This window comes from Ornithorhynchus anatinus, chromosome 16 (assembly GCF_004115215.2).
Source record: "Ornithorhynchus anatinus isolate Pmale09 chromosome 16, mOrnAna1.pri.v4, whole genome shotgun sequence".
In the NCBI taxonomy this organism is placed as follows: domain Eukaryota; kingdom Metazoa; phylum Chordata; class Mammalia; order Monotremata; family Ornithorhynchidae; genus Ornithorhynchus; species Ornithorhynchus anatinus.
This window is the reverse complement of record NC_041743.1, coordinates 33018901-33040630: the sequence shown is the minus strand read 5'-3', so window position 1 is coordinate 33040630 and position 21730 is coordinate 33018901. Positions and strand designations below refer to the sequence as shown.

Sequence of the window (21730 nt, the reverse complement as noted above, 5' to 3'; positions counted from 1 at the left end):
TGACTAAATTGCTACCAACCCACACTCTCCCCCTCTGCCTTGCTTTGAGAGAGTGAATCAAACAAAAAAGCTATTCTGAAAAGTGATTGTAGGGGAAGGAGGGAGAAGGAGGAAGGAGGTAGAGTGGAGGTTGGTTAAAGGGAAGAAAAGAAGGAAGAACACAAAATGCCACTGTCAGAGCATATTTGACAAAAATTTCTCAACAATTTCCCTGCTGTTCCCAGGATGGTATTTCTCTAGCACTTTGAAAAGTAAGCCTCCACCTTGTTTCCTTCCAGCTTTAGTTCCACTGGTGACTTTTCAGTGTGGCATATTGGGGTAGAAGGTGGGGTACCAAGGACAAATAGTTGTCTGGAAGCAAGTTGCTTCAGACATCTTCTATGTTACACAAACCTAGCACTGTTCATTTAGCTAAAACTCTGGACTGTGTATCTCATCTCCTGTCTCTCATCATTTTACAAAAGCAATGAAAGGTTCTGCTCTTTTCTTCCTCACTAGTGGTTCTTGGGTGGGGAAAAAATGTAGTCTTTAGCCCCCCCCCAGCCAGGAATGGTGGAAGAAAATGACCTTTTCTCAATCTAAAACATTAACATTGCTTGTAATTACACTCAGTAGATACCACTGATCGATTAATAATTAAAACTACAGGTAATTAGATTGAGTCTCTTGTGGTTCCAAATGTTGATTATTCTGTATTAACCACGAGCACATAGTGCAGTGCTTGACTCAATGAATGTCATTAATTATAATAAATGTGGTATTTAAGAGCCTACTATATGCGAGGCACTGTACTATGCGCTGGGGTAGATACAAGCAAATCGCTTTGGACAAAGACCCTGTCACACGTGGGGCTCACAGTCTCAATCCCCAATTTAAAAGATGAGGCAACTGAGGCACTGAGAAGTAAAGTGATTTGCCCAAGGTCACCCAGCAGGTAAGTGGCAGAGCCAGGATTAGAACCCATGACCTTCTGACTCCCAGACCCATGGTCTATCCACTACGCATTAATAATGCCAATACTAGTAATAATCCAGTTAGGCAAGGCTTTTGGATGGTCATTTACAATCTTGAAAATCAAGAATATAGGTATTTCCAGCTACAGAACGAAGGAAGGGATTATGATTAAACTAGGCTAGAGGTCTCCAGAAATGTTAGTCCAGAAGGGTCCCAGATTGTAGTACAATCCTGAATGCTCATAAAGTAGCCATTTGAGTCTAGTTGGCTGGTTTGTTGAGGGCAAAGTTATTATTGCCTGCCATCCACCTGCCTGCTTTCTACCAGTTTGGAATCTTTTCTAGGTGGCCATATATTTCGAATACATAAGCTCCCCTCTGGATTGTAAACTCATTGTGAGAGGGGAATGTATCTCTTATATTGTTTGACTGTACTCTTCCAACCAACTTACTACAGAGCTCTGCACCCAGTAAGTGCTCAATGAGTACAACTGACTGGCTAACAATATTGAATTCCTCCCTTATTTCATGGATCTGCCTGGGGTCTGGAGCCTTACTATCAGGCATTTGTAACTTTTGAAGAAGTTATCTGAAGAATCATTTCATACCTGAATCTTAAATTTTAACAGAAGGCTAATTGTCAGTGGAGGAATAGACTCTATTGATCAGATGGCCATAGGAGTAGAATAATGCCATCAGGATTCTTGGCTTCCCGGAGCTATAGGTGAAAAACCATTGTGTATAAAGAAGATTTGGAGGATGAGTGGGTATCCTTTGCATTCCTTTTCACAGTAGGTAAATTTCGGTATTCATTCTTGAGCTTCCTGCATAACCTGGCTGTCATGTCAACAGCAGCTAGACACAGAGTGGTTTGGAAAAATTCTATAAAAAGCTGAGCACACATCACTTCCTGGTTAATCACTGTCACAGTCCAACCCTCTAACAATAACACTGATGTTTATGCATGGTTAGCCTTAGTAAAACAAGTTGGCCTTGTGGAGAATCAGTAGGTTAGGCCTATTTCCTTGTTTATGCCTCCTGACTGGCTGGGAGGAGGACACATTGTTGGCAATAAAATGGGAGTACATCTCTAAATTGGAGTTAGTGACCATTTCTAAAATTTGAAATTGACAGGGTGATAGCTATAAAAAGAACCCTTGAATACCATGGGGAAGTACTAAATTTAAACTTCCCCCTAAAGAACTATTTGTCTTCAGATGGGACTCAATCCTGGAAATTAGGTATAATTCTGGAGCAAAGGCAGCTTTGGGAGAAAATTCCAAAGAACAAGTATGTGGTAACAATATCAGGCAAGTTGTCTAACCTTTGGGACTGAGAAAAGCTGATGCAAAATCTTTATGGAGTGGATATTTGCCCCATAAGCACAGGATACAGGAAATACGCATCTATCACCTGATAGATCAATCAATCAGTGGCATTCATTGAGTGCTTAGTGTGAAGAGCACTGTACTAAGCAATTGGGGGAGTACAATGTAACAGACAAATCCCTCTGCACAACGAGGCAATACTATAGCATCGTGGGTTTTGAAACCTATATAAGGGTGTTTTGGGTAGCATTTCTTCAGTGTTGGAGGAATTGTCCTCTCTGTGAACTCTCACTTGGACTGTGGGCACTGCCCTAATAGAGGATGATGAAAAGGAAATGGAAAAAGTAGAAATACCCCTGACAAGCAAGTGATAGACTTGTGGGCGGAGGCTAGTGATTAGGTATCCTTAATGGCCTAAAGACTAAAGTGGAAGCCAGGAATTCAGTGCTTGCTGACTGGCCCTGAATGGAAGTGGTGATAAAATAGAAATCTCTGTCTTAAAATTCAATTGTGGGAAACATTAATTGTAGTGTAAAGAGCACTGAAGGTCAGGCTTGCATTGCACAAAATGAAGTCCAGAGTTGTCAGTTATCCAGTGTATTTATTCCCTGTAGACAGCTAACTGGATTTTTTTTGGTACAGAACAACTAGTTGGGCTAAACTATTTGGAGCAAATTGACTGAAACAGCACTTCTTTCCTTGTGTACTGTACCAAGCTATTTATTCCCTCTGCAGTATGACCCCTTGTTATCCATACCATTATCTCTGTGAAATTTTATAGATTGGGGGAACAAATACAAAAGGTAGGGAATTATAGCAAAGGCTCATTGTAAATCCGTAATAGCACGGGATCCAGGTGTCCTGACAGTGAGGATTGGGAAGTACTAGAAATTACAGATTGAGTGTGCACAAACATTTATCTGGATGTTGAGGCCAGAAATATACCGTAACCAGGTTGATCTGGATATTTTTGAATGAAAAACAAATCTCCAGATAAACCAGGTGACAAAGTTTTTTTGTGGTCCCAATTATCCCTAGAGTTGGCAAGGGTAGATTCAGGCTGAAAGAGCCTATGAAATCTCTTCCTTTTGGAGACATTAATGAATAGGAGAGGTCCCCATTTCTTAGGGAGGGGTTAGGTGTGGTGTTTAATTCTTAACAGGCAGACTTCTGAAAGCACTTATCTACCCACTGTTCTCTGAGTCTCTCCAGTTATGGTATTTAGTTTGGGGGAAGTTTCTATGAAGACACAAATCAAAATCAAATTGCTGAGGCCTTCAGCACCTACTGGAATTAAGATGTATCTTAGGAAATTTCTCCTCTGTTAAAGTTGGGAACTGTCATTTGAAAACACCTGCTGGATCTGGCAAATCTGTTTAGATTGGTATATAGATATTGTGTTGTATAATTCCCATTTCTCAGAATGTTCATAGGGAAGGAAGCAACTGTAAGGCTTCCTCCAAGAATCTCTTATTCATCTCTTTATTGGAGGGAATAACTTTTATCAAGTATGCTGTAACTGATGGTATATAAAATAAGCCAATTTATGATATTGGTTTTATCTTCTAATTAAAACCAGAGGCTTGAAGGTATTTTTATATCTACATAAAATAAGCAGTTTCATTTCTCTGTACCTGGGGAAAAATGGTGTCATTAACTTCTCTGTGTACAATTAGTGGTGAATATGACACAGAATAGAAGCATTAACATATTCTCCCTTTTATTATTTTTCAGTTGTTAGTCACTAGCATTGAATTCAAAATCTGCAGATGACCCCAGAAATGACAGACTTCTTCCTGCAGTGTCTTAGAGAAGAAGTCAAAAAGGCTACATAATTCATTGAAATCCATTAGCTAGTGTTATCATTAAATTGCAGATGTTTGCCATCTTCTTTCAGTGCTCTTTTATTTTGAAGTGAAACATGACTTCTAGAATTCAATGTGACATTGGTATAAGGCAGCAAGCAGTATAGATAGCCTTTTGCCTCGAGTGGACCTATTTTCCGGGATAAAGAAGTGGGCTTAGTTGATGTTCCCATGTGTGTGTGCAGGTTATGTTTTCAGAGCTGAGCCAGTGCAGGAGAAAACACATTACTGGGTACTGCCAATTGTTTTTCCCTTCCACATTCCTGGGTACTGCCAATTGTTTTTCCCTTCATGTCCAAGGTTGCTTTAAGATGAATCTTCAAACTAGAAAGATTAGGGATGAATTCCAACATGGTTATAGAGGTTTCAAGTTTGGAAAGTTAAAACACCTTGGTTGGCTGTGAATTTTGTTAGCCTAGGGTGTAGCATAGTATTTTGAACACAATAGATGCTCAGAAAATGTTGTTGATGGTGAGTTCTGCCTGACCATTTAGTGGTGGTACAATATGACAAATCAACATTTCTACCCACAAGGTCACCCCTTCATCATTCTTCTCTTTTCCTAGCCTGTCCATTCCTCTACCTCATCTCCCACTGCCACCACTAATTCCTTAATTTCATTACACCCTCACAGATAAGCTTCTTCACCGCTGGATGTGGGGAAATTAGGAAAGGTGCTTTCACCACTTGTCGCTTTTCAATAGCAAAGAAATCCGACTGGAGTGAAGGCAAGGTGCTTTGATATCTCCTTTCCAGAGGTGGACAGACCTGTATAAGGAAAGAAAGCTCCTAGAGATCAAGAAGAAGGGATTCAAGAATATGTGTGCCTTAATTTAAAAATTGGCAATGAAGATTAATGAAAATAAAAGGAAGGGGTGATTGCTACAAGCCTGGGGGCTTGTCAGAGTTTTAGATAATTAAAAAAAATAACACATTTTGAAGGTCTTTCAGAGAGAAAGCCCCCCTTTGACAGTCAGTCCTCAGCCTGCAATGTTTTAGCTCCCTGCATCCCCAGAGGAAGAGATAAAGAAAAAATAACCCCCATCTTTCATGAAGAGGAACCATTTATAGCTCTGTAGACTGCAGTTCACAAATCAAGATGACTTCATATTTGTTTGAATTTCACATATTTAATGACTTAATGCCTCCCTTCTAACTCTTCTTCTCTCATTTCTTCTCTCCTAATTCTCCGTTTTTCAGATCATGCTTCTCAGCGACCCAGAGATTGAGAGTAGCATTCTCATCAGCTCCGATGAAGGGGCCACCTATCAAAAATACCGACTTAACTTTGTCATCCAGAGTCTACTCTTCCACCCCAAGCAAGAAGATTGGATCCTAGCTTACAGCCTGGACCAAAAGGTGAGGAAATGAGCATCTGATTCGCATCCTTAAGTATTTATTTGCCGCCATACTTAGAGACTATCTGAAGTCCTTAGTTTGAAACCCAGAAGAATTCTAAAAGTGATATTTCTGGGGGCTCCCCTCTTTGCCCGAACCCATGACCCATTTTGGAGGAACCTGGTTTGCTTTTGCTTTCTCCCTTTCACACATCAATTAGTTGCGTGTTGTCAGAAGATGGGATGGGTTTTAAAGGCAGTTTCATATCCAGGTTTTTGGGTTTGGAAGCAAAAGCACAAATAAAAAGCCTGTGTCTATTAGGTTCCTTTGATTCACCAATAACAAATTACTGAGTATATGGAGATATGATTATTCTTCCCTGGGCAGGTTTGATCAAGTGTCCCACAGGACAGTGAGGTGGAGATAATTCCTGACCCTCTCTTTTGTGATCTTTGCGCTTCCTGTACTGCAATGACTTTTTTCCTGTAATTTCTCTTATTCAGCTGCCTGAGCCTGCTGCTCCTCAGATAGGTTTAAATATGTGATAGAATATTCAATCTCAGCCACTTTAAACAATAACCACTTTAAACAAGACCTTTCCATGTCTTGTTATCTGGAAGAGTTTGGTGGGTCCCAGGTACTTATTGTTATTCTCTGAGGGTGTCTGAGTGACATTTACAGACTGAAAACCACTGTAAATACAGTTCTTTCTAGGTATCAAGTGGACAGTGTATGAGAGACTTAATCAAATGTCAAATAGTTTTTGAGCTTAGCTGATAAGTGTTAATAGGAATTTGAAAGAAAAAATATATACTTTAGGTGTGATTATACGTCAAGATGGCAATGAATATAAATCTTCTAATTGTGCTGGTGTTTCCTTAAGAGCATCCTGAAGAGCAGAGACTGGTGATAAATTGATAAGCTGTATGCAGCATGTCATGGATGTATCTTTTGAATAGGTACTGCTTTCTTTTAAGAGTTCACAGACAGTATCCACATTATAACTCAGTAAGTGTAAGCGTGATATATTCCCCAAAATCCTGGTCTTCTATTTTTCCTCTTAGAAATATTTGGATATTAGGGAGTGGGCAGAGATCGATTTTCCTAATCTAGCTTCCAATCTCCGGAGAAGGTTTATTCCTTAGGCACTCCTTCTTTTTGACAACTTTGCATAAAGTGACTTTGTGCCTGAGCATTGTTTGTGGCCTATAAAATTTCTACCCGATCCCTCTCTTAAGTAAATGGCCATGAAGGTGGATAATGGCATGGGGAGGAGAGGTGGATAATTTATTTGGGGGAAGAGGATTTTCTTTTCTTGAGTTGGAATCTGTAGGAGAAAGAGCAGCACTATAAAGCTGCAGATTATAAGATTATAAAGCTGCAGATAAGAGTGGTCTTGCCAGTAGATACCAGAATGTGTTGTTCAAGCTAGACATCATAATGTGCATAAATGGAGATGGCTATTTGCTTCAAGGGAAATGAAAGTTGCTAGTTTTAAAATATCAGAGGGAAAGATTGTTTATGCGGAGTGGTCTATTGATATTTCCATAAAATTCCATTGCTAAAACACACTGCCAATATTTTCAAAATTCACATGACTATCTAGTAGTGATCGGTTTATGAAAAAAAATCATAATTGAGTTATTTTGGTTGAACTCTCAAAATACTTAAATCAAAAAGACAGCGATTTCCAGATTTTGTGAAGTTTTGGAACTTACTATTTCTTGATTTAAAACACAAGAAATAGAGTAAGAAGAGTAAAGAATAAAAAGGGTGAAGAATACTCTTTAAATAGCTTATCAAGCCATGTGTGGGTGCACACAATGTGGAAGAAAGTGTAGTAATAATAGTATTTAAGTGCTTACCGTGTAGAACAGTGTCCTAAGTGCCGGGAAGCAATATACAGATGGAAATTAGACATGGACCCTGTCCCTCGAGGGGCTCACAACCTATGAAATATGTCTCACATTGTTCTTTTCAGTCACACTTCCTTGCATATGGAAGTTCTCACTGTCAGCAGTGTCATCTTTAAAAGCAACAGACAGCTTGTGTTTTCTCTCTCTGTACTATTATTATTATTTATTATTCTAAAGTGCTTATTGTGTAGTCTAAGATCTAGGGTACATAAAAGTTAACCAGGTCAGACATAGTCCCTGTCTCACAGTCTAAGTAGGAGGGAGAACAGGCATCGACTCCCTGTTTTACAGATGAGGAAACTGAGGCACAGAGAAGTCAAGTGACTTGCCCAGAGTCACACAGGAGTCAAGTGGCGGAGCGGGGATTAGAACTCAAGTCCTCTGACTCACAGGCCTATGCTCTTTCCACTAGGCCACACTGCACCTCTGCATATATTATCTATCTAGATATATACTATATAGATATTACATTTTACATGTGCCAAGTACACACAAATGATTCCTTGCCTATTATATCAATTTTTCATTTTTTTATTAATGGCATATTTGTCCTTTTATTTCTACTGTCTTTGCCCATTAAAAGGTAAACCCACTGAAGGTAGAAATCACAAGTAAGACTTATTTAGAATGTTTCACTAAGTACATATCATAATGTACTAGTCACAGTTAAGTGCTCAGTCATTCAATCAATGACATTTATTGAGCACCTACTGTGTACAGAGCATTGAACTGTTTTGGAGGATACAATTCAGTGGAGTTGCCCAATGCCATTCACATTGATCCTACTTTCAAAGGGACCTGCCTAGCCCCATATAGACAGGCACTGCACTGCTGAAGTGTGGAGATAATTCTATCCCCTTTAGGAAGAGAGACTCCTCGGTGAAGGGAGCATTACTGCAGAGTTCTGAATCCACCTGAGGGTGAAGCTTGTTGAAGTAGAGGGAGCTGGCCCATTTTGGTCAAGATCACCACCCCAATCTAAACTATGAAAATTGGGAAAGCACCTGAATCTGTGACATTCCTTCGGTAATCTAGAAGCAAGAAGAGAACTTACTGCTTAGTGATCTGTACAGACTCAGGGACTGTCTCTATCTGTTACCGATTTGTACATTCCAAGCGCTTAGTACAGTGCTCTGCACATAGTAAGGGCTCAAAGAATACTACTGAATGAATGAATGAAACACTGAGGGAGTGCCATCCTAAGAGGCCATCCTAACTATCATCTTCAAGACGGAAGGTGAGTGAGCTGATGGGAAGCTATCAGGTTAGCTCACCGCTCCTAATTGCTGGCAAAACTATAGCCAGAGTCCACTGCAACAGATTGCAGAAAAATATTAACTGTGTACAGCCCAGATCACAGTGTTTCTTTACACTGGTAAAGAGCCCAGTGGACACTGTCTTTGCCATACAGTGGATTTAACAGAAGTGCAAGCTACGTTACCATATGACCGTATGACATCTGATAAAGAGAAAGTCCTGGTAAATACTAGACAAGATTTGCCGGCCTGTGAAGTTCTCCAAGATCCCAAGAAAACTCCAGAGTCGGATGAGCCACAGATAATGATGCTCTATCTGATCTTTTTTTCCATCACCACCACCAGTGAGGCAAAGTTGGGCTGGCTTTTAGCCTCCAAGCAGCCCATATCTGCTCTCCAGTACTTGAGGCCGAGACTCCCTAGCTCAGTGGATGGATACTTTCTCTTGTTGAGAAAAATGGGAGAGTCTCAGTCCTGAGACATCAGAACACTACATGAGGGAATTGGTTATAATCAAAGTAGTTGGTGCTGCACCATGTGCATTCTTGACCTGGCTAGTGGGATTCTCACTGGGGGATGGCACGCATCAAGGAAGCAGCATGGTCTAGTGGATGGAGCATAGGCCTGAGAGTCAGAAGGATCTGGGTTCTAATGCCGGCTTTGCAAATGATCTGCTGTGTGACCTTGGGCATGTCACTTCACTTCTCTGTGCCTCAGTTAACTCATCTGTAAAATGGGGATTAAGACTGTGAGTCCCATAAGGGAAAGGGACTGTGTCCAGCCCAATTACTTACAATTATTGTTATTATTGTATCCACCCCAGTGCTTAGAACAGTATCTGGCACATAGTAAGTGCTTAACAAAGGCCTCAATTATTATTATGAGGATGGTAGGCAGAGGGGATAGTGCATTTCACTGTGCATGCAGTAGACCCATTATGACAGATGTGGCCCAGTATAGTGCCAGTTTGGTGCTGCGGCTCCATAGCTCAGCAGACAGATGCCTTGGTAACTTCCATGGTCTTCTCCACCCACATTAGCCAGCTGTTTTTCAAGATCACCCCAGGGTCTGTCCACCTTGAGGAATGCCACAGGTGGTTTTTCATTCAGCACCCTTCCCAACAGGCACTGTGCTAGTTGCGGAGCTGTGACTAAAGGCCAAGTGTCCTGACTCTGAGTGGTGCTCTTTCCACTGGGCTAACAAAATGGTTCTTAATAAGGATTAATTGTCTACTACCAACATACACCTCAGTGTTAAAAAAACAATATATCATACTGGGGTCTTGGCAAAGTCAGTATTTGGTCCAGATTCTCTGGGTGAGGAAACTTCTTCCTGAGTTGTGGGTATTTGGGAGGAAGCTTTAAGTGTTTCAGGTGACGAGGATGGTACATCAGAGAAGGCTGCCTAAATTGGGATGCATATTATGTAAATCATTTCCTTACCAAACTTCTAGAACCCAATTTGAGGCACATTTAAATGTTGCTGCAGGTAATTCAGAATTGTTTTTTAACCCTCTTCTACCTCGTTTATTTCATGTTGCTGGTATGTCATTTTACTGCCGAAAGAGTGTGTGAAAAAACTGTTTTTTCTGAGAGTTTTGAGGGCCTAAATAATCTAGAAATCACCTTAGAAGGCCTGTTCTTGCAATACTTGAAAATCAGTTGTGTAGCCCTTCAGTGGTTAGATGATCACTCAGTGGGCAGGTTCTTGTTCTGATCCTGTGGATCATGTGGAGTTCACATATCTGTTATTTATGCAAATGACTTGTGATAACTTTTTTGATAATCCATGGGGTGCCTGGATATATTCATCCTAACCGAGTGGCATTTTGTGAAAGAGGGAAAATAAGTAGAAAATAGCTATTTTTCCACATGAGTGGCCAGATTGAAAAACTCCACATTATCGTCCATCTTCTTTCTTGGCAAATGAAACTTTAACAAATATAGCAGAAATGTGAATGTAGAGAGTGAAAAACTCGATGACATGTCTAACTGCATTTTTTGCTACTCAGCTACTTTATTTCAAAGCTGGAATGTGAGTCGTTCTCTCTTAATGTACATTTCCAGGAGTTCCTTATTGGCCCAGATTTAAGTGGCTGTTGTAGAAACTCATGGCCACATACTAATGAAGAGATACCATTAGAAACCTGGAATTGGAAGCAAAAGAGAAGTTTAAATCTATCCTTTTGGCACTTTACATGCAAATGAGATTTCAAATTCTATTTTAATTCTTGTTTTAAGCCTTTAGATGAGAAGCCATAATTGTACCTGTAGCTGATCGGATTAATGTCTGATGATATCTTGCCGTACTTGCTATTGTCAGCTTCAGGATTAGTTACTACTGACTTTGGATAAATCAATTGGGGATTAACTTGGTGTTGCCTCCGTTTGGAAGTTTAGTCTAACTGAGAGTAAAGGGAAGGACTAGGGCCCCTCTGCTTTCTATGAAAAATAAGATTCTACTAGATATTCAGAATGAGGCAGATACCTAAATGGGTCTTAACAGAAATAAACACTCACCCTGCCTGCCTAGAAAGAACCACTATCACCAGACACAAACAACTCCCTAACTGGGGTGGTTTTCACACAGAGGCAACCATTTCCATTGTTCTGTCAATTGGATCCTAATGGGAGTCGTCATGATGGTGAAAATAAACACTGCGATAACACTTTGTTTATCTCTAGTGATTCTGCTATATCCCTGTGGGAAGCTAACAGATATTATCTTGGGGATTTGGGCAATTCCTTTCTTCCAAGGAGCACAAAGTGTTTTCACAAATCATTTTGACTACCTACATCCCTGTAAAGGATCCACAGGGTGGGGCTATATTATTCCCCTCCTTTAAAAATGGGAAAACTGAGGCTGAAGCACCTGAGTAATTTAGCCAGAGCTGCATAACTCCTCCTCCTTACCAGACAGTTTTATCCCCAGAGTCAGGGTGAGAAAAATGAAGCCCAGAGAGGTTAAGTAGCTTGCCACAGGCCACACAGTATGGGAAACAGGACCCAGGATTTAGGATTCCTGGCCTTTAGACCTTAGAGTTGTCCTCTAGATTGCAGTAACCCCACACACCTAAAAAGAATTTAGGGTGAATGTTATCATAAAGACAATATGAAGTGACAGTTTTCTCTTAGTGTTCAAGAAGTGAAAGAACGAGTTTGCAGCGCAGAAGGATGAACAGCTTATAACATTATAAAATATACTTCTTTGAAAAATATCAGTTTGCATTTCCTATCTGTATCCACAATTCCAGCCAGGGCTGCAAATAAAACAGCACTGAATCAGCTCATAGTATTGAGAGTTTACTGGAGGCAGATCTTGGTACTAAGCACTTGGGAGAGTACAACAAAGGCAAAAGTAATGGTCCTCATTCTAAGCCTTTAAATCCTGGGAGCAAAAATGGTAACATTTTAGGGGTAGGCAGCTTCTCTGCAGAGTCTTTGAAACTTGGGAAGATCATTTATCACTTCTCCGATTCCATGTCTAATTTCCTAATGGGAACCTGAAATCTAATGGTTATGGGGTTGATTCTTTTTAAGGTCTTTGTCCATGCTTATCGCAGTAAGATTGTATTTCCTGCCAGGTGCCCACTTGTCAAGCAAAAGCTTACCCAGGACAGCTCCTGATTTTTGAGGAATAATAATGATAATAATAATTTTAGTATTTAAGTGCTCACCATGTGTCATACATTGTACTAAGGGCTGGCATGGATACAAGCAAATTGGGTTAGACACAGTCCTTGTCCCATATGATGCTCACAGTCTAATTCCCATTTTACAGATGAGGTAACCGAAGCACAGGGAAATGAAGTGACTTGCCCAAGGTCGCACAACAGACAAGTGGTGGAGCCGAGATTAGAACACAGGTTCCTCTGACTCCCAGATCCATGCCTTATTCATTAGGCCACATGGCTGGCACCATTCCATGATTAGTGGGGACTTGCTATGAGCAGGTGCTCTCTGCAGGGCCACGCGTGCCTCTATCTATCTATTCCAGCATTTAATCAGTGCTATTTATTGAACACTTAATGTGTGGAGAGCACCGTAGATTCCTTCTCTTGGGAGGAAGGGAGAGAATGGGCAGATTGACAGTTTAGAACTTGTTTGTCTAAAGGTTCAACACGATGGTGACCAGCTGGTTTTTTTTAGAGGTTAAAGGGTCCTGTCCCGCTGATGTCCAAGGTTAAATTTGCGAGGATAAGGTGACCGTGATAGGACCCTCTGTTTTAGGATTGATCTTCAGACCGTTGGGACCACTGCTGGGCATTTCAACTTGAAGTTTGTGAAGAAAGCAGCACCCAGCAGGTCCTTTGCACTGCCTGTTCTTAATCCCACTCCCCCTCCAGATGTTTCCATACAATTTTTAGTTGTAATAAGGCCAAGAGAGGTGGCACAGGGGTTCAAGGATCTCGCCATTTTAGTAGTCTGACATAAATAGCATATTGAAGCGGCATGGCCTAGTGGAAAGAGCAAAGGTCTGTGAGTCAGGGAACTTGGGTTCTTTTTCCAACTCGGACACTTGTCTGCTGTGAGATCTTGGACAAGTCACTGAACTTCTGTGCCTCACTTTCCTCATCTGTGAAATGGAGATGAAATGCCTGTTCTTCCTTTTCCTAGACTGGGAGCCTCATGTGGGATAAGGATGATGTCTAAACTAATTATCTTGTCTCTAACCAGAACTTAATACAGTTTGGCACATAGTGCTTGGCACATAGTGAGCCTTTAATAAATGTAATATTTTTAATAGTAAGGAAAAGTTTGTCTTCAACAGAGCCCACCAATCTTAGTGGAGTAGTGAAACCCTCGTAATTTTTCTTTCTTTTTTTAAAATGGCATTTGTTAAGCTCTTAATATATGCCAGGCAGTAAACTAAGCACTGGGGTAGGTATGTGATAACTGAGTTGGATACAGTCCCTGTTGTACCTAGGGCTCACAGACTTAATCCCTAAACGGATGAGGTAACTGAGACACAAAGAAGTGAAGTGACTTGTCCAAGGTCATACAGCAGACAAATGGCAGAGTCAAAATTAGAACCCAGGTCCTCTGACTCCTCGCCCTGTGCTATTTACACTAGGCCATACTGCTTCTCACTGGAAAATTCTCCTCTAATTGGCTGAGGAGATGGGTACATCTATGTGGCAAGTTTCAAACTGTTTATAAGAATGTGAAACACCCCTGAACCTGAGTTAGCTTATTTTCTGGATGAGAGTGACCAGATACCTGATCACTCATGGTGGGGCAGGACGTCAAAGGAGATAGGACATGGTGAAAGTGTGGCGAGACAGAAGAGAAAAAAGGGAAAAATAAGAGAGGGAGAGGGGTGACTCTCAGAGCACCAGGGTGGTAGTGGCCGTGGCATAGTTTCTACTTGGATGGCAGCAGGTCAGCAGGAACAAGGCCCTAGCTAACAGGCCTATCTGGGGCCATGCTGATTCCTCCACCACCCAGGTACAAACAGTGATGGAGCTGGTGGCGATGGCATTTCTGGCAGAAGTAGTACTTCACGGATCCATCTGGGGAGTTCCCACTGCTCCTAGAATTGCATCCTTCCAGTTGGGTTACAAGCTCCGGCTCTGGCCGAGGATGGGCCAGTTCAACCTTAAAAGCTGGAGGATTTGGTAGTGGCAGAGAATGCTGCAGCCGAAAAGGAAGCGAAAGTGGAGAAAGGTCACCCTCTCATCTCCTCCTCCTCTTCCTCCTCCTCCCTGCTGCTGTGCTACCAGCCTGGCCACTTTCGAGTTGTAGTTGTTTAACACTCCAGCTGAAATGGGGTCCAGTGAGCCCTTTGGATGGCAAGTTGGAACCCCCAAAACGTGGACATCCTAGCCAAAGTGGCCACTTTGTTCTGGGCTGGGGTGAGTGATGTTGCCTGACCCTGGAGCCTCATTTATGTGTCTTGCTATTCAAGTGTTATTTGGGGTCAATTGAGTGGCTGGGGAATGCTCTAATATTTTGTGAGTGAGGCAGCTAGGGATTTTTTTCCACCCACCTCTGGTGACCTGTGTCTCTGTGCAGATGTGCTTGTGTATTCCCATCCTGGGTATGGGGTTCCTAACAGGGGCACAGCAGAAATGTGAGAGCTACCTGGAGGGAATCAGTCCAGCCTGGTGCTTCTGAATGCATCTTCAGGTTTTGACTAGCTTCATTAAGTTGTCAGGAGCTCAAGTCCTAATTACTGTAGATGTTGCTTCTCTCTCCCTTCATTGTCACAGTGAATAAAATAAGCTGGGAACCGGGTATCTTATTTTTTAAAGCATTTTCATCAAATCTCCAAGCAGAAAGTAAGGAGGACTCAGAAAAAAATGTTCCAACCCACTCTGACTCTAGAGGTTAGACACAGTTGAGTTTATTTGCAATAAGGTGAATTGCCAATGAGAGTCTCTGGGTAATGTGAGCAGCGGTCAGAAAGGTGTGAATTAGCATCCTGACATCGAGTTAGGGAATGAATCAAAAACTCTCAGGGAGGTAGACAGCAATCACCTGTCTCTAGCCCTTCCTCATATTTGTGCCACTTGGCAGCTGCCACGTAAATTGCGTTTCTTCGCAGGGAATGGTGCATCTCACAATTTTCGGGGTGGACATGACCAGTTTCTGGCAGTGGTGGAATGGAAAAATAAAGGCATTTTTATGTCATGTGTTTGGTAAACTGAAAATGTAGAACATAGAGAAGTGGATTTGGATTAAAGGCTGACAGATGTAGATTAAACATTAAGAAAATCATGTAGACCTCTAAGTAGAGGATAGTCTTTAAACTCTTCTTAAGGCTGAGATTCTACAACACATCTTAAAGTTCAACAGACAGGGTTGAGTGAATAATTTGTGTAATTTTCTGTAATCACAGGGAGTTTATCACTTGAGCAGGTAACCCCTTGTAGCGTTTGTCCTTCATCAAGCTGCTCCTGCTAAATTCAAACCCAAATCAAGTAGGAGGAGCGTTTTACTATGTAGTGGGGTGGCGGGGGAGGGAGAGAAGAGCCAATTAGCTTTTTTAAAGAACTATTTGAAATGGTATTCAGGGACAGGGTAGATGTAGGATAAGAGTAAAAATTATGCAAATGAATATGTAATGTGTCCTTGGACTTACCAAAATTCGATGACGATAATAACGATGGTGTTTGTTAAGCGCTTATTATGTGCCAGGTGCTGTTCTAAGCACTGGGGGAGATACAAGAAAATCGGGTTGGACAGAGTCCCTGTCCCACATGGGGCTCACAGTCTGAAATCCCATTTTACAGATGAGGGAACCGAGGCACAGAGAAGTTAAGTGACTTGCCCAAGGTCAAACAGCAGACTCATGGTGGAGCAAGAATTAGAACCCATGACCTTCTTACTCCCAGGCCCGTGCTCTATCCCCTAGGCTATGCTAATGGTTTTCTAATTATCTTGCCCAGGCTTTGGGGAAATCTGTGAGCTAAAGCTAATGACAGAAATATAATTTTGCTGTCTTAGATGAGGCCAAAAAAACAAATGGTGGGAAAGTAACTTGTTTTCTGAAGGTGCAGTTTATACTTTAGGATTTCTTTAAACCTTCCATTAGTTTGTTCTGAATGTCAACTTTAATGCAACATAACTGTTTGTCATTTTAAATAGCTAACACCAGAATGCAAAGTTTTTCTGCAGACTTAGAGAGACAGCATCTTTAATATGGTAATAAGGAGAGGAGTTGAAATCATTTAACTTCATTTGCAAAGCATGAATATGTATTTCCCCTATAAATGAAAGAAAAGACTAAAACAGATATCGTGTTTGTTCAATTTGTTAAAGAGAAGACAATTTGTCAGGACTTTAAAAAAAAACAAAACTTGAGCAATATGCAAATGCAGGGAAATCAGACCCCCATGTTAATTCTGTGGCATGATGAATATTTTTATAATCCTAATTAGTACCAGTCATTTAGTCTAGCAATTTCCCCCAATCTAGTCAATTTGAAATTAAAATAGATGCCTTGATTACAAAACTCATTAGCAAAGAAGCACCCTTCTCACTAACCAGTTCATTTAAAATGCACAAAATGAATGAAGTGTGAGCACTTGTGTTGTCAATTGCCATAAGTGAAGTGAGCCTTAATTGGAAGCATTGTGAAGTATTTGTATTGCTGCATGTTTCATTGCAGTATGATATATCATTCATTAAATGTAACAAAAGCAACTTTTAAATGGTTTAATTAAAGAGAGATGGTGCACTTGGTTATTTTATAAAGTCGAATGCCACATTTGTTGGCATTTGAAGAACTCAAAGGTATTAATGTCGGAAAGACTAGGTCTGACTCTGCATTCATCACTCTGATTATGTTGAGGCTGGCAGTTATAATGTGAATCGAGAAAATTAAATTAGGGAGCACTGACTCCTTATTTAAAAATGCCCCTACCCATATTGTCCTCAGGAGTTTGGAAGGGAAAGCAAAGCACTGGGCCCAGGGAACAGATTGATTTGTGGCTCCAGGCTGAGCCACGGAGCTGACTAAAGTACAGGAATAGAATGAAGAGGATGGGCACCAGCCTGTAACATTGAAAAATTGTTCCTCATTAAAGGGAAATCTCTATCCAATAGCCTCCCTTTATTTTCTGTACCAGCGCATTCAGTGCATAAAATGATTGCACTGGGGTGCTGCATTTACCATGGAAGAGGAAATGAAGGTAGGGGAGGAAGCAGGTAGGACCCTGATTTCATAGAAAATGGCCCGAGGGATTGGCTTGTCCAGGGCTACGAAGCTGGAAGAGGAAAATGCAATAATCTTTTCCATTTAAATTCAAACTTTTTTTAGACCTCTTTCCTTGCTGAAATCTAAATTCTTCACCACATCCCCTATCACTCTCTAATTATTAAAATTGTGGTATTTGCTAAGTGCTTCCTGTGTCCTTGGGTCCTTGGGCTGGACTTAGGGTCCTTGGCCCGAGGATCCCACACACGTAATATGTGCTAAGCTCATTGTGGGTGGGGAATGTACCTGTCAATTGTTGTATTGTTCCCTCCTCAACTCTTAGTACAGGGATTTGCGCACAGGAAGCTCTCAATAAATATGATTGACTGAATGAGCTAGTTTGCCTTTTTTAGCCTTTTGTGTCTTTGGCAAGAACCAGAAGAGAGAAACTGGGCAAGCCATCAATCAATCAATCAATCATATTTATTGAATACTTACTGAGTGCAGAGCACTGTTCTAAATATTTGGAAGAATACAATATACTTGGTAGACGCTATCACTTCCCTCAAGGAGTGTTCAGTAGTTCTTATAAGGGAATCATAAACATAAAAAAAGCTAAAAGGAAATGCTAAGTCTCTGAAATCTCCAATTGAATTTTGCTTAATTTTAAACCACCCCCCACAAAAATGACCATAGCTCTTAAATGACAAACTACCCATAAAGTCTATATCCTTAGCATAAGTGATGCTCCAGCGGGTCAGACTCATGGCATCCATCCCAGGATTCTGCCTTTGTCAGTGGCCAGCAAGTCATGTAGAGTACAGGGCAGTGGCTGGCGTCCTTGAAAACTGTAAGCTCGCTTTTTCCTACCTTCCTGGCTCTGTACTTATGTGTTGAGGAAGAACATCTTCCAATGGAAAAATCCAATTTGGCTTCCAGTCTTCTTAGAGCAACCTAGAGTCAACTCCCAATTGAACATTAGAAGCTTTCCACCCCACCCAGATGAGAGCAATGTTTTCTGACTCATGGAGGCCTGACCCACTCCTAGACCTCCTTCCCTAACTAAGCTCTCTTTTCCTTTCCTTCTATTCCCTTCTGTGTCTCCCTCACTTACTCCCTTTATTCAAACTGCCTGCTAAGCCCCACAGCACTTAGAATAATAATAATAATGATAATAAATATGGTATTTAAGCAAGGCACTGTACTGAGTGCTGAGGTAGATACAAGCAAATCAGGTTGGACAGAGTTCCTGTCCTACATGGGGCTTGGTCTCAATCCCCATTTTCCAGATGAGGTAACTGAGGCACAGAAAAGGGCAGTGACTTGCCCAAGGTCACACAGCAAATAAATGGTGGAGCTGGGATTAGAACCCATGACTTTCTGACTCCCAGGCCTGTGCTCTTTTGTACATATGTACATATCTGTAATTTATATATATTGTCCATCTCCCCCTCTAGACTAGACTGTAAGCTTGTTGTGGGCAGGGAATGTGTCTGTTGTATTAATTATATTGTACTCTCCCAAGTGCTTAATACAGTGCTCTGCACCCAGTAAGCGCTCAATAAGTATGATTGACTGACCTCCTACCAGTCTCTCTTTCCTATCCCTTTTCAGTGTTCCCTCCTACTGATCCTATTGGGTCTTGGGTGGATGCCATTAACAGCTGGGACTTTTAGCACCCAGAACTTTACTCCTGGAGTTTTATTGGGTAAGCTGGGTGCTTGTGATGAGAAATTTACAGGTTGATTAAGGTTAGCTCACATGTGATATTAACTTTGAGGATAAGTTTTTAGAGCTCCTGGGGATGGGAGAAGGAAGAGAGGCAGGTTAGTCTGGCAATGAGTCATTACTGGGGTTATCACCTAATCTGCTATTTTGACTGATCAAGTGACCTTTCCCCCAACACACATTTTTGCTAACTCTCAAATAAGGTGTTGTGAGCAAAGCAGCTGGCAGTAGCTGGGGCAATACGTTATTGAAATCAGGCTCTCCAGAACTGAATCTTTTAATTTGAGTGGTTAGGAAGCTACATTGCAGATTGCCATCCAAGAGCTTTTCACCAGCTGAATGTGTGTGTGTGTGGGGGAGAGATGGGATCAAAATGTGTTCATTTTTCCTTTTTCAAATAGATTTGAACTAAAATTAGGTTTACATTTTCTTGCCATTAAGAAAATCAATAGAGGGAAGAAGTCTTTTCTGGACTCAATACCCCAAAGTGGAGGTTCTTGTGGTTGGAGCCCAAAAGCATAAGTGTTGAAATGCTGAAATGCCTGAGAGAGTTGGGCATGCTGGAAACCCAAATAGCCACCAAATTGTTTTCAAGGGTTTCTAGCTCTTGGATGGCCCTGACTTAGCACACCGCAATGAGCTATAGAGGAAGTCCAGCCTCAAGGAATATCCTTCAATGGTTAAAGCCAGTATTGATTTGGTGTGAGGGATGACAAGACAAAAAGCTGGCTCTCAAGGGGTTTACTGGGGGGAAGACAAGTGAATATAAAACCATAAGCATGAAATTGACTAAAACTGGCCTGAACTTAAATAGAAACGATATATAACAAATTATATCTATATGCACACATGCCCAGATTGATAGGAGAGTGCCAAGGTTGCCTATGGGGATGTAAACAAGAAAGGTAGTTATTGAGACTCAGCTTTGAAAGTGGGAAAGAGATGGCCTGGTGGAATGTCCTCCAGATAAGGGGAAGTAGTCTGAGCATTAGGTCAGAGTTGGAAATATTTGGGGTAGGGGTTGGGAGGGTAGCTTGGTAGAAGCAAAGAGCAGAGGCTAGAGGCTGGGGCTGGGAATTTTCAGAAGAGGGAAGTTAGGTATGAGAGAGCCAGATGATGGAGACACTTAAATCTGATGCACCAGAGGCAAGAGGGAACAGGGAGGTTTTTCAGAAGGGGAGTAGTTATGATCCAGTCAACAGGAAAATGATTCAAACCCCTGAAACCTTAAATAAGCAGAGCCCTTAATAGCACTTATTCAAATCTTTATATTCCATTACTTCCTCCCATTTGTAAATTATTGTAGTGGCTTTCTTCCCTGCTAGACTCTAAACCCCTTGAGGGCAGGGGCCATATCTACTAATTCTGTTGTACTGTCCCAAGGACTTAGTAGAGTTCTGGGCACACAATAAATACTATTGAGTAACTGATCGATTAATTGTGGGCTAGATTGGTTGTGGCAGAATGGGAAGGAGACTCTGCCTTGGCTTTATCTGAGAGAGGGATTTCCCCCTCCTGATTAGCCTGGTGAAAAATCCCACAGGGGCTCCAGGCTGTCCCTAATTATCCTGCTATTTACTCATCTAGGTCTCTGGCTATGAGGGGACTCAAATCACCTCATCATTTGAGAGCTGCTGTTCTTCTCCCCTACCCCTTTTCTCTTCGTTCTTTTCTCTCTCCTTCCACTCCTCTCTTTACTTCTCTCTACCTCCTCCCCACCTCTTCTTCTCCCCACTTCTGACTTCTCCCCTTGAGATCCCTATTTCCTTCAGCAATCTCTCTGAAAAGCACCCAGTCAGTAGATGGTAAAGGAGAGGAAAAGACCATTTCAGTAATAATACATTAATCAGTGTATTGAAGGCACATCTCCTCTGGGAAGCCTTCCCTGACTGAGCCCTCCTCTCCTCTTCCCCCACTTCCTTCTGCACTGCTCATACTTGCTCCTTCATTCATCCTCCCTTCCACATATGTATATATCTGTATATGCATTTACTTATTTATTTCTATTAGTGTCTGTTTCCCCTACTGGACTGTGAGCTTGCGTTGGGCAGGGAATATATCTGATGTTATACGATACTCTCCCAAATGCTTAGTGCAGTGCTTTGCACAAGTAAATGTTCAATAAATATGATAATCAGAAGTATTTATGGAGCACTTACTCTCTGTAGAGTACTAAGCATTTGGGAGCATACAGTAGCATTTAGACATGATCCCTGTCCTCAAGGGTAGGCTTAAAATCTAGCATAGGCTTAGAGGTAGGGGAAATCAACAGAGTTTAAAAATATGTAAGCCAATGCTAAATGGAGGAGGGGTGAGTGTCCAAATGCTTAAAAATGAAGAGACCTGCTGAAGCGGCAACTGGAATAGTTTTCTTTTTTCTTTTTTTATCAGGGAATCTTCAGCCCTGGATTAGTTAACGTGTGCTGGTAGCTATCTTTGCACAGTGTCTTCTGCGGGAACTTCTTTTCCATATGCCATTCATCAGGGCCCATGTCTCTAATTACAAAACTGAATCCAGTGTCATTATCCAGATTCAAATCTATTTCTGTCCATTTATTCCTGAAATATACTTTGAGGGGGAAAGTTATGGCGGCTGTGTGAAGTAGGACGATTTTAGCATCTCAATTCCCGGTTTTACCATTCTGGTCTTGGTTTCTTGGAATTGCATTTTCCTGTACTGTTTTATCTTACATAAAAATGAGAGAT

At 41.4% G+C, this 21730-nt stretch overlaps 1 protein-coding gene across 1 annotated transcript in view; it reads left to right on the top strand.

Annotated features, from left to right (window-relative positions):
• SORCS3 (sortilin related VPS10 domain containing receptor 3) overlaps nt 1-21730 on the top strand; it is a 400591-nt gene that overhangs the window by 217939 nt on the left and 160922 nt on the right. The window contains exon 4 of the mRNA XM_029080272.1: nt 5347-5505. Coding sequence (XP_028936105.1) covers nt 5347-5505 — 159 coding nt within the window. The remainder of the gene's footprint in view (nt 1-5346; nt 5506-21730) is intronic.